General features: G+C 46.9%; 1 protein-coding gene across 3 annotated transcripts in view; it reads left to right on the top strand.

Moving 5' to 3' along the window:
- Positions 1–386: 386 nt before the first annotated feature.
- The window catches only part of ero1b (endoplasmic reticulum oxidoreductase 1 beta), an 18,480-nt gene continuing 2,057 nt past the window's right edge, over positions 387–16,809 (top strand). Inside the window, exons 1-13 of one of the 3 annotated variants that reach the window (XM_080880283.1) lie at positions 387–1,276; positions 5,308–5,427; positions 8,512–8,595; positions 8,781–8,822; positions 11,544–11,626; positions 12,967–13,040; positions 13,307–13,427; positions 13,501–13,547; positions 14,393–14,404; positions 14,491–14,517; positions 15,248–15,340; positions 15,682–15,928; positions 16,761–16,809. The exon at positions 16,761–16,809 is cut by the window's right edge and continues 21 nt beyond it. In XM_080880283.1, coding sequence (XP_080736409.1) covers positions 1,112–1,276; positions 5,308–5,427; positions 8,512–8,595; positions 8,781–8,822; positions 11,544–11,626; positions 12,967–13,040; positions 13,307–13,427; positions 13,501–13,547; positions 14,393–14,404; positions 14,491–14,517; positions 15,248–15,340; positions 15,682–15,928; positions 16,761–16,809 — 1,164 coding nt within the window. In that variant the 5' untranslated portion in view covers positions 387–1,111. Of the gene's footprint in view, positions 1,277–1,916; positions 2,077–5,307; positions 5,428–8,511; positions 8,596–8,780; positions 8,823–11,543; positions 11,627–12,966; positions 13,041–13,306; positions 13,428–13,500; positions 13,548–14,392; positions 14,405–14,490; positions 14,518–15,247; positions 15,341–15,681; positions 15,929–16,760 lie in introns of those variants that run through there. The other 2 variants (XM_080880285.1, XM_080880284.1) reach the window with 2 other exon arrangements.

The following is a 16,809-nucleotide window of genomic DNA, read 5'->3' as shown; positions in this document are numbered from 1 at the left end:
TACTTTGTGGTCATCTTAGACGAGTAGTTTTATGGACAAAAACCAGCAGGTCACTCAGTGTTCCCTTAGTGCTGATGTATCAGAGATGTTGGTGTACTATAACTGAAGTAATGTTGTTAAGTCCTTAAAGTCATATTCTTTTATTGTCATGACTGTATTTGAAGCTATTTTTATTTTTGTATGATACCTGATTTATATGGAATATGGCTGAAGTAAACTAAAGCCTGAAATACTCAGTCATTTGTTTAATAGTACTTTAACATTATATAATTCACATATAAAACTATGAATTGTAATTTTAAATGGTTTAAAAACACGTAGAATAGCACATGTAGGCAAGTATATTTCTCCTTTTTTGTTAATCAAGAAGGAAAAACAAAAAACAAAAACAGGGCAGGGTTCGGTGGTTGAATCATCCGTCCCCACCAATGCCCAAACCAAATCTACGCTCTTGCTGCTCTACCTCCTGAGCTACACCCCACATAGAAAGCGTCAGGCTTGGAAAATCCTGCTTGTATGTTTGCGTGTGAAGGAGACATGTTGTATAAAGTAAGAGCTCAGGCAGAGTAGAAAAGCGCTTTGTAAAAACCAGTCTATTAATCTAACAGACACACCCTACAACAACTCCAAACGCATGCAAAGTGGCGACAACTCCCACAGGAAGACAACGCTGTCTTTTGTGTAGCTGGTTTTAAGAAGTTTTCCATTGTTTCTTTTATGTTATATTAATTTACTGTTTAGGGGAAAAAAGGATCGTGTTTTGGCTCCGATTGAGATCGACCTGTTATAGCTGCAAGAGCGAGTTATGCATTTTATTCTGAAATTTTAACCGGAAGTAAAAGTCATTTTTCTTGCGCTACCTTGAAAATAAAGTGGAGGCTGGTTGAAAGCGCCTCTTAAGTCATGTAAATTTTTTTACAACATGACTCTGTTTACGTGGGGCAGCTAGGAGTCTAAATATCCACGTGAGACTCCTTGGAGATCGGGCTGTTGGTTTGGCGACACGCTGCGGATGATACATTTCTGCTAGCCTAAAGCTGCTATAGTTAGCTAGCTACTACTCGCCAGGTTTGACTTTCTTGTGCTTTCCAAGCTGATAGCGCAGTGAGTGATGTGGAAAGTAACGTTTCAAGCGTTCGGTGTTTTGCTGTTGGCGTGGTTGTTGGGAAACTTTGTTCTGGGCTGGTTTCAGCAAAACACCAAACCCCAAACGCAGCACAGCGAGCAGCATCCGAGCAGAACCTCGGAGAGCCAGGACCAGAGCTGCTTCTGTCACGTAAGTAGCCCCAAACACGGAGCTTTTGTCACCGGAAACATACAGTTTGTTTTTTTAATAACATAGTTTGTTGTTCTTCATGAAGCTTGTAATCTGCGAAAGTCATACCACAGTTTTGTTTTTAGGAGCTTCCAGCACTGTCATTTTATTTTGACGTCACTGTGTACGTGAGATGCTAGTTAGCGACTGTCCATGAGTCCACAAATTGTTTTATTTTCTGCCATTTTGATAAATAAATAGATATAGTTACAGTTGACCGACTAAATTGGTATTTAAACCGAAATCTCTTCTTGTTTGTACTGAACAGTGAGTTAAGTCCTTAAAGTAGACTAATGAGCAGAGTCGAGAGCGCTCCTCTTCTTCCTCTCCTCGGACCCAGCAGCGAGTTAAACCAGCCGAAGTTCTTGCGAGTTGAGCGAAAAGCGTGGTGTGATCTGATTGGCTGTGTCAGAGCTCCCGCTTTACAGCCTCCTCACGGACATTGTAGTCTTTTGCGTAGAAGTTGCCAAGTGTCCCTAGCGACCTATAACATGTAGATGACTACAAACAGGGAGGCTCCGTCAGAGGGGCGGCGTTTGTTTTGACAGCGGCTTGTTTGTAGGCGGGGCTTCTGGCGGCATGGAAGTGCGGGTCTGTGATGACAGCACAGACATACAGCTGCTGCCGTGACATTTGGACAGTTACGTGAGGGGGAAGTTTTAATTTGAAGGAAGTTGAGACACAGAAAGCTGAAGGCGAACAACAGGATGCTGAGAAAAATGGTTCTTTTCCTGGCGCTCAGTGGACTGCTGCACTCTGAGGTCTGCTGTGGTTTGGTGTTTGTCATTAGTTTTTTGTCACAGTAAGATTGTCTTTGTGTTTCTGTAGTGTATATATAAGTATATATAATACTAGTGTAAAGGGTTTACAAAGGTTTCTAAAATACCCGCACGTAGTTTAGGTGTACTGCTCTTTGCAGAGCTGAGCAGTTGCTGCCATATGTTTTGTACGGTCATATGTTTGATAGCTTGAAAAGGAAAAGCCTGTTGTGAAATATAAAGAATGTGAAAGTACTTTACAAGTTTTTACAACTACATACTTGTAAAGTACTTGTTCGGTTTTGGTTCGAATAACTTTCTCTCTCGCTCTCTCTCTCTCTCTCTCTCTCGCTCACACACACACACACACACACACACACACACACACACACACACACACACACACACACACACACACACACACACTATTTATTTAAATGCAAAAAAGCCCCCAAACAATACAATGTCCATCTTTACTCAGTATTGAGGAATCATTGCATTGGATATTTTGTTAATAACATTTTATTTATGTTTCATTTTCTCTTAATTTCCAGACTAAAGTATTAATGAAGCATTTGAGACTCTAATCATGAGCTAAATGAACCGAAAGAGTGTCCGGAGCTGTTCTCCAGCCAGTTAGAGCAGATGTTTGGTGAGGTTTGAGGCTCTACCTGCTGTGCACAGAGCTGAGCTACCTAACAAAACTAGCCAGAGCCATTTGACTGACTGTTTACCAAGCTTCTTAACATGTGAATGCTGGGTTGTGTAATTCTTCAGTTCAAACACATTTGTAGGTTTTAGTCAGCAGCTGACGGTTTATAGAGCAGACAATGGGCCGTCGGCTTGGTGGGTTCAGGTAACACAGTGTGATGGATGTATTATGTATGAACGTGCAGGTAGGTGGTGGTTTATCTGATGGAGGAGCATCATCACCTGATCCTAATAGTTTTTCTTATTTTCTTAATGTCATTTCTATAACATGATTATAAATTTGTAACAGCAGCAAAATTACAATCCAGTCTTTATCAGAAATGTGAACCCTACCTGGGGGTGGGGGTTGTGTCAGGAACGGTATCCTAAATGTTTGCCAAAGCAAACGTGGCTCATTGATAAGAGGAGGCGAAGCCACAAAAAGACTTGACAGCAACTGTAATGTCTTCTAACAAGGCGCACTTTAGATTCTTACAGCGTTTTAATTTATTGTAAAGTTATAAAGAGAGCTGCCATCTATGGGTGTCCACAGAACAAGAAGCACAGTAGCAGGTGTTGTGTTCCTTTACATAAAACAACAGTTTTCCATCATAAATTCATGCAAAAGCGTACAAAGTGCTGCATAAAAACCCCCACCAAGTAGGGAACAACTGTCTAAATGTCCAAAATAGGGATGTGAGACTGCATGCACCTGCTAATGCTGCATGTTGCTGTCTCTATGAACTGAGTCTCTGGATCCATTTCAGCTGAACTTGTGTTTTAACTGTTTTGTTCTATCATGCTGTGGTTAAAAAAATCTTTCCAGGAATCTGTTCACCCAGATTAACTCGAGTCAGTCGGTCAGGAAGACCATTTAAGAACGGGATGATGGTTACTGCTCCTTAAAAACATGACCAGCTGACAGATGTAATAGTGGGCTGCTGTGTCTGTAACTGTGTTCAAACAGACACTTTGGAATAAAAGCTATACATCTGCTCCTCTCCTATGTGAGATCCCTCAGGGTAGGGCTGCTCGATATAACGATATATATCGGATGACGATATAAAAACATCTATCGTTTCATTTTATGCTATCGTTTGTTTCGTGGTGTCGCAAAATAAACTGTTTACGGCAATATTTTTTCATGGTTCTGATGTCACTGTAGTGGCTATATTAATTTCTTCAAGTTCTCTCTTTCTCTTATATTTAATAGAACCACACTACGGACAGACAAGCGCCTGTTTTTACTTGTTGTCGTTAGCAACAACGACGGTAATACCATTGTGTGTCCGCTGGTTTAGTTTCCACATGAACCTTTCACAATAAAGCTCAAGATCCTGTTGAGACTTTTCAAAATAAACTGAATGACGTGAAAAAGTAGATTATTTACAGATGAGAAGTAAAAAAGAGCCGCCAGGTGCTAAAAAATAAACCTTAGACTCAAACGTTAGAACAGGCTTTTCCCCGCAGCACGCCGTGTAATAAATACTCACAAAGAAAACGGCGCCGTTACAACTTATGACTAAAAATGTATCGTTTCATGCATCGGTTAAAACACTCGACTCCAGCTACAGCTGGAAACACTTCACACAAGTCGAGCTGCCCGAGATTCACAGACTTTACAGAAAATGTTCCATGTTTGTGATTTATATCGTTATCGCGATGATAGATGTTTTATATCGGGATTTGAGATCGTGGTCATATGGCACAGGCCTACCTCAGGGCTCACTTCTGTTGTCACCCATCAAAGTAAGAGCTTCACGGCAGTAATTTTGTCTTTAGGTGTTACATCTCCCAGTGAAGGCGTAACTATTATCACTGACTTTTGAAGTGCTCTCAGGCTACGTCCACACTAAAACGTTTTGGCCTCCCGTCCACACTGAGACGCCGTTTTCCTGAAGGGAAAACGCAGCGTTTTGAAAACGCTCTTGAAAACGCACACGTTTCAAAAGGGAGCTGCCCCGTCGCAGTGTGGACACTCGAAAACACAGACTTTCTAAAACGACGACTCATTTTAGTCATGTGATGCAGTCACGTGACCAATTAAGCTAAGATAGCGGAGGGCATTATACAGCAGTCGCCCTAAAAAGGATGAATATCCGTTTGTTCATGCTCCAGATAGCTTTCCTTCAAAGTCTTTAATTCTCACTCGCGTTTGCGCAGGACTGGAACGTCAGCGTTTTCATCCGTTTCAATGTGGATGCACACCTCTGTGAAAACGACTGAAAACACCAGTGTGGACGTGGAGCGCTTTCAAATCCAGCCGGGCTAGTGTGGACGTAGCCTCAATCTCATCCATGGCAAAACTGAGGCTGCCGAGTCTGGACTGATCGTAAGAGTTTGAACAAACGTCAGGGTGCAGACTTTGACTTGTACTGCGTGACGTCAGTCAGGTTTTAGTTTCTAGCACACAGCTTCACTTAAAACATCTGAAATGACCCGGACATTATGATTATTTTTACTGTTTTAGCATGAGTGGAAACACTGTGACACTGTTATTTAGAGATGTGTCATTAGTAAACGAAGTGTCCTGCTTTGCTTCAGCTCACAGGCGTCCTGGATGACTGCTTCTGTGACGTCGAAAGCATCGACATTTTCAACAACTTGAAGATCTACCCCCGCATCAGGAAGCTGACAGAGAGAGACTACTTCAGATACTACAGGGTAAGAGCTGCGCCTTCGCTCCAGCTACAGTGGAAGCACAGTGTGGCTCAGTGCAGTAGTAAAAGTAGTATGTAAAAACAGATGGAAATCACATGGATCTCTTTTGCGTGTGTGCGCACATGTTGTCTTTTTGCAGGTCTTTGTGTTTACTGGCACATGTTGTCACAACATGATTTACTGTTAGACCTCAGTGGTCTGTGTCCTCCCACAGTAAGAGCACACCGTGAACATGCAGACACTAAAGCCGGTGCACCTGAGCGTCACACCAAGGACGTTCTTGTTTTAAATACAAGACCCAGAGATGCTACAGGACGAATCGGTCACGGTTTATTCACAGGCCAGAAAACAAGAATCAAACAAACAATCCTAAAAACAACATATACATGAGCATTCCCAGGAATACATGAACACAATTCTAACAAAACTTCTAAAGTTCGTTAGAATAACACTCAGTCCCACGATGCAACTGCTCCCACAACCCAGAACGAATCTTCTTTATTTTTCAAACCGGGGGAGTCATTTCCAGGCCGGTCCCAGGAGGACGAGGAGAAGCCTCCCATCTCAGTCTCGTCCCATCACAGCCCAACTTATGCTCCGCCCTTGAGCCGCGCGCTCGCTGCCACAGCGTCTTCCCTCGTGGCATCGCCCTGCAAGCAGAGAAGCATCGTCTGGGAATCTGGCCTGGTTTATAGCCATGGCGATCCTCTCCCAACACAGCTGCACCCGGTGAACAGCAGTGGAGTCACTGCTCACAAACGCAGGTAGAGGTGCAGCTGTGCTACGCCCCTGACAAGAGGGCAGCACACTGTTGCCATCGTCTGGCTTCTGCGCGTTCCTTCCCTTCACATCAGGGCCTCCCTCAGTGCTCAGCCAGCTTCCTTTAAACAGGCCCTTTCACCAGCTGATAGGCCACGCCCACACCTCAGCAGGTGATCACTATCAGCCAACTTGTCCCAAGCCCAGCCAGTCCACAGTGGGTTAAAACAATGTAAAAACATCAGAATAGTTTCATGCAAATAAAAACTACACTCACAAATAAACACTAAAACCACTGATGAAAGACAAATATAAATTCCCACTGTGGGACAAACATGCTGTGAATGCTTTGGGACGTCCTTTCCCTCGGCTCCCGCCGTGCAGCTGTTGGATGACACGGTCCTAAACATCTGTGTAAATGATTCTCACATAGAATCATGTAGCACTTTCTTTTCCTTTCTTCTTGTGTCTCTAGTTTGGGTGTTACAGAACAGGAAGTGATGTCTGAATCTTGTACCGGTGTCGTGCTACACTGTGGTTTGACAGTGCTGCCATAAAAAGTCGTGCAGTCTCCTGGAAAGAGCTACGCTTGATGAAGACGTTGCTGCACTTCTGTCTAGCTGTGTTTTTATTAGTACAGCAGTCTGAACAGCACTGGTGTAAAGTCAGCAACCACGAGCAGGTAAATGCTGTCAGGCGCAGAGGGAGCGAGACAGCAGACTGATCTGCAGCTATGATCTATATCAGCTGCTCCAGTTCTGTGAGCTTGTAGATCATCTCGTTTTTAAGGAGACCAAAATGCTGCGCACCACCTCCCTCAGCTGCAGCTTGCAGCACAAACATGTTGTTTCTGGCAACACTAAACGGGATCGATCTGTGCTAATCACCGTATGTGACCTTTCAAACGGCTGACACATTCAAATCTTTTAATGCCATAGTGTTAAACATGTTTTCACAAATCGATTGTGTGCGTTTGGTGTAGGAGGTGGGGTGGAGGCTCAGGGGTCGCCTGTAGCACCGTCACACTGAGGTGCAGCGGCGCTTGAACAGGAGGCCGGCTGCTCTGTTGGTGTCTGAGCAGCACACACACTGTGCTCATTCATTCACACTGCAGACCTGAGGCCACTTAGATGGATGTAGTGCGGGTGTCACTTCAGTGTGACTTGTACACAGACCAGAGTGTACGTGGAGAGAAGACGCACAGCAGACAAACACTTTCCTGTGTCTGTTTCAGTTCAGCTTCCAGCTTCCTCTGCCCTGCTGCCAGTCACACGCGTTGTCTCCCACTGTCGCCGTTCCTCGCTGTCAGGACTGGGTCACCGCGTCACGCTGGCCCATCCGTCTCCCGATTAGGCGTCGCACCCTGACGAGAGGGCAGCGGGTCCCTCGTTTCACCTGGCTTCACACATTCCTCCTCATATCTGGGGCCGCTCAGCTAGTCTGCTTTTAAAAGGTCACAGCTGATAGGCCACTTCTGGACACACCCACACCTCAGCAGGTGATCCCTATCAGCTAATCTGTCCCATGTGCAGCCAGACCATGGTGGACTAAAACAGAGTCAAATAAAACAATAGAACCATGCAAATTCAGTTTTATTTCCACAGCGTCAAATCACAACAAGTCTCCTCACGGCGCTTTGTGTCGTACAGCAGATACAGAGAAACACCCAACAATCACATGACCCCCCAAATAAAAACTACTCTCATGAATAAACACTAAAAATGAATAAAACCAATGTACCAGATAAATACAAATCTCCACCGTGTGACACACACACACACAGTTGTGTTGTAACCAGTGCTCTGATTGGTACGCTTCAGAAAGGCCAGTGAAAGTTTCAGGCTTGTGTCTGTAATGGTTTTAATATGTTCACGTTGTGAGCGAGCACGAAACACGGTGGGAGTGGCTGAGTATACCGTAACACACACGCATCATAGTAAATATGTGTTCTTTGGATCATACGGTGTTTGTGTGAATGGCGGCGGGGCGAGCAGGATGCTTACAGGTGAAACGAGCGTGTGTCCTACGTGCACGTCAGCAGCTGTCCACAGTCAGTGGGCACTGGCCTCCGTTTGCTTCCCCTGTGAAATCTCCACTGTCTAAAAACACGATGTGAGCCACGCACAGCTGTGGAGCCGACGCTTTCACACGCCACGCCCTCGTCCTTGATTTCTCTCGTTCACTGAAGCCTGATTGAGCCTACAGTGACAGGCAGCGAGCGTCTGCTTGTCCTTCACATGTGGACGAGCCACTGCTTGCTTCCTGCCTCGGTCATAATAACAGTAATAATAAATGAGCAGGTGCTGAGTGTCTGTGTCTGTGCTGCAGGTGAACCTGAAGCGACCGTGTCCTTTCTGGCCTGATGACGGACACTGCTCCATCAAAGACTGCCACGTGGAGCCCTGCCCCGAGGTCAGCCAGCCTTACTCCAACATGGTCTCTTTTTACTGCCTGTCAGTCACACGTCGGCTCGTTGAGGACGGAGACGACCGCCTCCTAACTAGCTGTCACATACTGCATTAAATGTATTTTCTCAGGGGAAGCTGTGTGAACATTGTCACCTATCATTGTTTGATGGTCTGTGTTCCGTTTCACAGAGCAAGGTTCCTGTTGGCATCAAGTCTGGGAACTACAACAAGGTGAGACCAGCTGTTCCTGACTAAGCTGCACCACTTGGAGTTACCACGTACAGCTGTGGTCACCTGCTTGCCTGCACATGAGTGCTGTATATATTTGGACTGTTGTTTTTCCAGGGTGCAGTTCCTGCAGCTCAGGACTTTAAAAGCCAAGACTAAGGTGGAGAAAGGTGCAGATATTTTGGGTTTTCTCTCACTCTGGCTCAGAGGTGTAGACCGGGCACTTCTGCTGGTCTGGTGTACTCCTGGCTGATATTTGACTGCGTCGGTTTCAGTGATTCACATGTTAAACAGCACATGTAACATGGGGGTGCTGGAGGACACGAGTGGGCTGACACACGGCACCTTCTTCCTGTATTGACTGTTGGTGCTCCCTCCCAGACACCTCTGACCAATGAGTGGACTGAAGAAGAGTGTCAGTGGGTAGTGAGTGTGTAGCAGTGTTTGTCATCATTGTGTGTGCAGTTATGAGTGAAGCTTTGTGGTGTTTCCTGAACGTTTGTGCTGTGCACCACAGAATGTCAGTCATGTGTGAATCAGTCCTGCTTCAGGTCTCTGGGTGTAACTGCAGCTCGTGCACTAGTGCACTGCAGCAGTGAAATGTCAGGAGTTTGTTTCACTGCTTGACATATTAACACAATTTCTACCAACGTTGTTAATTTAGCCGAGGTACTCGCTGCCGCTCGGGTCAACACCAAACCCAAAAAGTGAGTCGTGGTCATGAAAGACGAGCAGCTGATCTTCAGCCTGAGCTGACAGAGTCACAGCAGTGAGGGGAAGTCAGGTTCTCCACAGGGACCTGTGGGATCGTGCCAGGAAATCCGACTAAGTCAAAGCACTGCTGGAGCATTCTTAGATCCAAAGGCTAAACACCTTCTGGTTTTGATGTCATCATCATTATTGTTGTGCTGTACGAGGCACTTTTGTGCGTTTTGTGTAAACACTGTCAGGTATGGAAGTATTGATGCGTCTGATCTGTGTGATTTGCACGCAGGTTTGTGGGTGAGCCTCGTTCCCCTTCCCTCTGCAGTGTTGTGTGTGTTTGTGCTAACCAAACAAGGACTGCTTACCTGATCAGTGGTTATGACACTTTGCATATTAATGATCATAACCTGCCCTCCCAGCCCGTTGTTCACTCAGTGGGCTGGTTTCAGAACCGTGGGAACATGTGGCTGAGTCGTCGCAGTGAATCCACGTTAGGTGGACATGCCAGCGCTGCACTGTTGTGCACGCGCTCTGAGATCAGACAGCAGACACTTGCTGTGACGGCGGCCTCGTAGCTGCTGTCGTCTCTTACTTTAGAGGAAGTTTCAGAGCTGCTGCATTTGTTCCAGCACTTTCTGGACTGACCGCACACACAGCCACTCTTCTTATCTCCTCTGATAGCTTCTACGTGGAGACGCTGAGAGCAGAGTGTTTGTCGCTCTTGGCCAACAGCCTGGTGTTTGCCTTGAAATGACCCAGAAGTGTTTGCACATCTGCTCTGGTCTCGGTCAGGGGCAGATGTTTCCCGACCATCAGCTGGGAGACGCAGCCAGACTTAAAGCGAGCCTTTCTCAGAGTGGCAGTGAGAAGTACCAGAGGTGCTTTGACAGTCAGGGAGAGGTCACAGTGAAATCAAAGGATTTGAATATGATAGAAATATTAAAAACTCCTCTAAATGTAACTGGGACGCAGAGGCTGCTGTTTCAGGCACAAACCGGTTTGACTGCTTTTGCTTGGGTACTACTGAATGTGTCCTTTTAAAACATGGCACCGAGATTGGACGAGTCACATGTTTGTGCTTCTTTGTTTCAGTTCCTGAAATATTTCACTTTGACTGAGCCAAATAATCTCATTTAGAAGATTTCAGTTTGCAGCTGTGTTTATGGAGCACTCGCTGCTCCTCTGATTCTTCATGTGAGTCAATGGTTGGACCTGGGGGTGGAGCTGGAACTGGGGGAGGAGCTGGAGCTGGGGGTGGAGCTGGAACTGGGGGAGGAGCTAGAGTTGGGGCTGGGGCTAGAACTGGGGGAGGGGCTAGAGTTGGGGCTGGGGGTGGGGGTTGTAAAAGTGTCTGTGCAGCAGATATTTCCTTACTCTTCGTCTTGATGTTCACTCAGAAACAAGAAGTATTAGTTTTTTCTTCCGTTGTTAAATCAAAGCACAGATTTATAAGAATCATGTATTGGGCTCACTTTTCATGACCGAGCGCTGTATTATCAGGTCACACTGGGCTGTGCTTACCTGGCAGGAGCAGAAGGTGAAGCAGGATTTAACCTCGGAGTTATGTTTGTGTCTTTGTGAGACGGTTGAGTGTTGGGCTGTTGTGTACAGCAGCTGTTGTTTGGGGCGATCGTGGCTCAAGAGTTGGCGGTTTGTCTTGTAATCGGAAGGTTGCCGGTTCGAGCCCCGGCTTGGACAGTCTCTGTCGTTGTGTCCTTGGGCAAGACACTTCACCCGTCGCCTACTGGTGGTGGTCAGAGGGCCCGGTGGCGCCAGTGTCCGGCAGCCTCGCCTCTGTCAGTGCGCCCCAGGGTGGCTGTGGCTACAATGTAGCTGCCATCACCAGTGTGTGAATGTGTGTGTGACAGGTTGTGTAGAGCGCTTTACAAACACAGGCCATTTAGCATTTTACATAATTACAGGCTGGAACACTTTCATCGAGCCCAGTGAAGTAAAGATGATGTGAGTGGTGTCATTACTGTGATAAACAGTGTTATTAAGAATCCCTCCTGTGTCCAGTACTCGCAGGTGGCCAATACGATGTCGGACGTGGTGGAGTGCCAGCAGGCCAAGGAGCTGGGGGCCATCAACAGCACCCTGAGGTGAGTCCACAGACCTCCTGCTCTGTCTTTATCTGCAGCTTGTTTTCACCGGGCCTCAGCAGCTCAAACATTTACCAGTGTGTGACCGGCAGCTGCTGGTAGTTTTCCACCAGGCGACACTTCAAAGTGCAGACCGAGCCCACCGGGGCTCTCTCCTGCAGGAACCGTGGAGGTTCCTTTGTGAAGCAGCGGACCGGCTGGTGCAAACAGACAGGATGTGACGGTGCATTACAAACACCAAGCCGCTTTACTCACGTGGGTTTGAAATGTAACAAATAAAGAGGCAGGAGGCAGCATCTCCTGATGAAAACTCACATCACATCCGCTGATGTGGCCAGATGTGCACCTCTCAGACCGTCTAACCTCGCGTGACGCAGTGACCACACGACTGAACGCTGCTCCGTGTTAATGACACGTCGGTAAAGAAGAACCACTCCATGATTGCTTTGTTCTGGTTGGCACTTCCTCTCCTCCAACAGCAGCGCCGCTGTGACGTCATTTACAGTTTGTGCTGCGCGTGTGCACGGCAGTCTGCGCCTTCATGTCGTCCCTGCCCACGCAGCACAATGCAGTGAGCTTAGATGACACGTCAGAGCTGAAATGCACAAATCGGACCTTTACATGCATCTTTGCATATTCTGATCCTGAGTCAGTTTTCACAGGGCGGCTGTCAACCTCTGGAATTGAAAGAATCCTTCGATCCGGATCAGTTATTAGACGTCTGGTTTAGCGACTTTATGCTCGTCTTGTAACCCTCCATGTGATCTCCCAGTCTCATCTCTTAGCAGAATATCTCACCCATGTAGTGTTTAGAGAAGTTGAGCTTCTCTTACTTCCTTTCATTTAGTTTAACCTCGTTGTGTTTACCTGGAATTTGAAATGGGCTTGAGCTCATCACAGATCTGAGCCATCAGTTCTGGCTGCACTGGTTTCTCCCCTGTCTCTGCTCCCAGTGTCCAGTTTGTGCACCTCCTCACACACAGAGGCGCAGATGAGACTGGGCTTAAGCAAAGGCACGTGTAATAAACTGACAGCGACTCCACAGACGCACACTTAAGTGCATGTGGAGTTTGCATGTGCAGTAAGGGAAACATCCCTGCAGCTTTTGCAGGGTGATGCTGGTTTCAGACTCACGTGACCTTTACTGGAAACTGTTTAAAGTCAACAGACATCCTTCATTAAGAATCAAGTGATGGGAGACGACGTTTAAGAAAAGTTTGAAAATGAACATTTACGTGGACGTTGTGATCAGACTGTGATCTCCTGTTTGGTCTTCATGTCTTGTTAGCTGTCGAGTAAAGCTCACAGTTAGAACGTGTGTGTATTTTTTCCGGTTCCAGTAACCAGAGTAAGGAGGCGTTCGCTGACTGGGCGAGACACGACGACGCTCAGGATCACTTCTGTGAGCTGGACGGTGAGCATCTCTTTCTCTGCGTATCTGTGAGGGCAGCACTATGAGGCATCAAACTTCACACCCAGGGCAAATTCCTCATTTACAAAAACCCAAAGTACAAACCTGTAACAGGCACGATGTGTCCTTATTCCAGCTCTTTACATGAACTTTCCTGTACTCAGTTAAACGGCACATTTGTAGCCGCACTGCTAAGAAGCAAATATCTCTAATGATGACCCCGAGCCACTGCCATCACAGGCTTTTTTAATCCATGAAATGTGTTTCAGATGAGACGTCTCCAGATGCCGAGTATGTGGATCTGCTCCTGAATCCGGAGCGATACACCGGATATAAGGGTCCGTCAGCCTGGAGAGTGTGGAACAGCATCTACGAGGAGAACTGCTTCAAGTAAGCCTGGAGCTCCCTGCACAGAGATGCTCATCTTTGAGGTGCTACTGAAAATGTGTTTTTGTGTCCACAGGCCCCGGTCGGTGTATCGACCTCTGAACCCTCTGGCTCCCAGCAGAGGTGAGGCTCAAAGTTAGAGCTGCTACCGGCAGACGCGGCTGAACAGTTAGAAGAGCAACATGACAGGAAGCTCTCAGAAATACTTCAGTTAGGTCGTTTATACCGACTACTGTCTGCATGTTTGAGAGCCCAGGAAACAGCTCGTGAGGTGCTGTTTACGCGTTTGCTGTAGAAGCAACCCGCTGCTCGCCTCCTGCAGTCTGACTACAGGCCGGTCTTTCTGGAAACGGTGACCGGTGTGGAAGAACCGGAATGGCCTGTGCAGGCACTCGGCTCCCTGACAGCACACCTTCATTCAGGTGGCAGACTGTGTGCTGGCAGCATGACATCACTTCAGTCTGCTATGAGCACAACTGACAGCATCCAAACCGGGACATAGCTACTGCAGCCGCGTCTGGAATGGCACAGGCCATTCCGGTTCTTCCACACCGGTCACCGTTTCCAGAAAGACCGGCCTGTAGTCAGACTGCAGGAGGCGAGCAGCAAAGACGTAAACAGCACCTCACGAGCTGTTTCCTGGGCTCTCAAACATGCAGACAGTAGTCGGTATAAATGACCTAACTGAAGCATTTCTGAGAGCTTCCTGTCATGTTGCTCTTCTAACTGTTCACACATCAGTGTACCTGCTTCAGCATGCTAGCCTCCTCCTGTTTATTGCATACTGCGTCACAGGGTACTGAATAAAGAGCTGGATTAAAACGCAGGCTCTTCAGTGTATTTTTCGTGCACCTTAGATGTCTGTGTGTGAAACTAGAGCTCATACGTTCAGAGGTTAGTTAGTGTGTGGTATGTGTATGCCTAATCACTGCACCGATCTAACAGTTTCCTTCTGTTTCTGTGTTCAGGAGACGATGATGGTGAGTAAACTAAACTTCTGTTGACTTGGATGTGTTTCAGCCGTGTTGAAACCTAACTCTTCTTGTCCGTGTCGCTCGTGTTGCAGGGGAAGGTTTCTACACCTGGCTTGAAGGTGGGTTCTGCCTCGTGTGCTCACGCCTGCACCACCCAGACTGACCTGAAGAACGCTGTTATCATTCTTTGTCATGTAAATCACATAAAGCTGAAGCGTCTGTGTAGCTACAGTAGGCATGTCACTTCTTGTGGTTTTCAGCGTCTGTGTTCTGAAGCTGAACTGGTCTCGTCTCTGCTTCCTCTGGAAGACTTTGTGTGGGCAGGCTGACTGCTGACAGGAGGCCACAGAACACAGAGCTGTGGCTCATCACAGCCTGATGCGTAGATGCCGGACGCCTCATGGTGCTGTGATGAAATGCTGCTTCAGGCACTCCTGTGGATGTGATGTTCCACGCCGTTAAAGTTGTTGTAGCACACCCCCTCTCTGTGATGAAAGCTGGCCTCTCATGTCACGTCCATGTCCCTTATTTAAAGTCCTGTGCTCAGTAGCTGCTGGGTCTTCTGGATCTCTGCACCGTCACAAGTAGAGCTGATGTCCCAACACTACCAAACACATTTATTACAGATTTTGAGGTTTTCATCACACAGTTACATCTGTGGGATAAGTCTGCCTGTAGTGTGGCGCCGGGTCCAGAGTTCTACTGTAGTTCTGGTTGATGTTTAAGGCAGGACTATAAATCAGACATCTCGTCCCCCAGTGTTATACAGTTTTGGGTGGACTGAAGCTTTAAGCTGAGCTTGGTTGGATTCTGATTTTAAGAAACCCGTTGTCATCGCTGTCTCTCCAGGTTTATGTTTGGAGAAGAGAGTTTTCTACAGACTCATCTCGGGCCTCCACAGCAGCATCAACATCCACCTGTGTGCCGAGTACCTGCTGGACGGTACGACATCATACAGAGCAAACACAGCTTGGGTGTTATGGCCACCACAGTATTGTTTTATTTGGATGACAGCGTAGTGTGCTAAGATACCAGCTAATGTTAGCTAGCTTGGTTAGCAGCCACCTGCTAGTTATTGCTAAGTAACACACTAATAAAATAAATCACTGACCAAAGCTGGAGCTCGACCTGGGATCATTACAGTACACGTCTCTTTAGCAGAATCTGCTGAAGCACGGCTGATGAGGCGCATGTACATTTTGCTTTTGGGATTAGTTATGCTGATGAACTGACTCAGTGATGGTGTTTTTCATGCTGTAAGCTGTTGTTGTTTGGCTCTTCAGAGGGATGGGGACGCTCAGTGTGGGGTCCAAACGTCCAGGAGTTTCGTCAGCGTTTTGACATGGCAGAGACAAAGGGGGAGGGCACGCGACGCCTGAAAAACCTCTACTTCCTGTACCTGATCGAGCTGCGGGCGCTCTACAAGGTGGCTCCGTACTTTGAACGAGCCATCGTCAACCTATACACGGGAAATGCTCAGGAGGACGGAGAGACCAAAGACCTGCTGCTGCACATCTTCAACGAGATCAAGTAAGAAGGAGGAGCTTGATTGTTGTCAGGAGAGTCCAAGACCAGCACGAGCTGAAACCCATGGATATCTTAGTGGGGTTGTTTTGTTTCCTACAGACTCCCATCAGGAGTTAGTGGGACCTACTACATCAGTGTTTTATTTTCTTATTTGACCCCTTAAAGAAAATGTTGTGGGGTAAAGCAGCTTCCGCGACTCAGTATAGACCCAAACGCCTGGAGTCGGCACCCAGCTAAGCTGATAGCTTCCTCCCTCCATGGCTGCCATGGATGTGCTGCAGTCCTGTAGAGGATTGTGCTGTTCCGAAAGCTGTTGTGACCGAGCCTGTAGCTAACACAATGTTGGTAATGAGCAGGTTAAATGATCCACACAGCCCAAAGATCACGCTGATCGCTGACTGTGGTGTCCATGTTGTTGCCTGCCACATGGTCCATGCTGTGTGATGCTGCACACCAGCATTATGTTATATTATATGTACATGGCACCAAAGCACATTAGTCACTTCAAAGCTATTCTTAGGTAAAGACCCCACAGTAATACAAAGAAAACCCAACAGTCACACGACCCCCATGAGCAAGCACTGGGTGACAGTGGGAAGGAAACTCTCCCTTTTAATAACTTGATCTAAGACGGAAACAGAGACGAATTTGCATTTAAACAAGTTCAGTTCATTTTTGCTACGTAATAGGTTTGTGGGGAAAAATCGATCATCAGCAGATGAGAAGCTGTCACATTGAGACAAAGGCAGGCCCTTCCTACAGCAGCCATAAATACTATATTACTTATGTAGAGTATTATTATCATCATCACTGTTTCTGGACCTGTGTCTTCTAGAGCCTTCCCCATGCACTTCGATGAGAAGTCCATGTTTGCTGGACACAAA

This window comes from Rhamphochromis sp. 'chilingali' (genome assembly GCF_963969265.1).
Source record: "Rhamphochromis sp. 'chilingali' genome assembly, chromosome: 4".
In the NCBI taxonomy this organism is placed as follows: domain Eukaryota; kingdom Metazoa; phylum Chordata; class Actinopteri; order Cichliformes; family Cichlidae; genus Rhamphochromis; species Rhamphochromis sp. 'chilingali'.
This window is presented reverse-complemented; position numbering and strand designations above follow the sequence as displayed.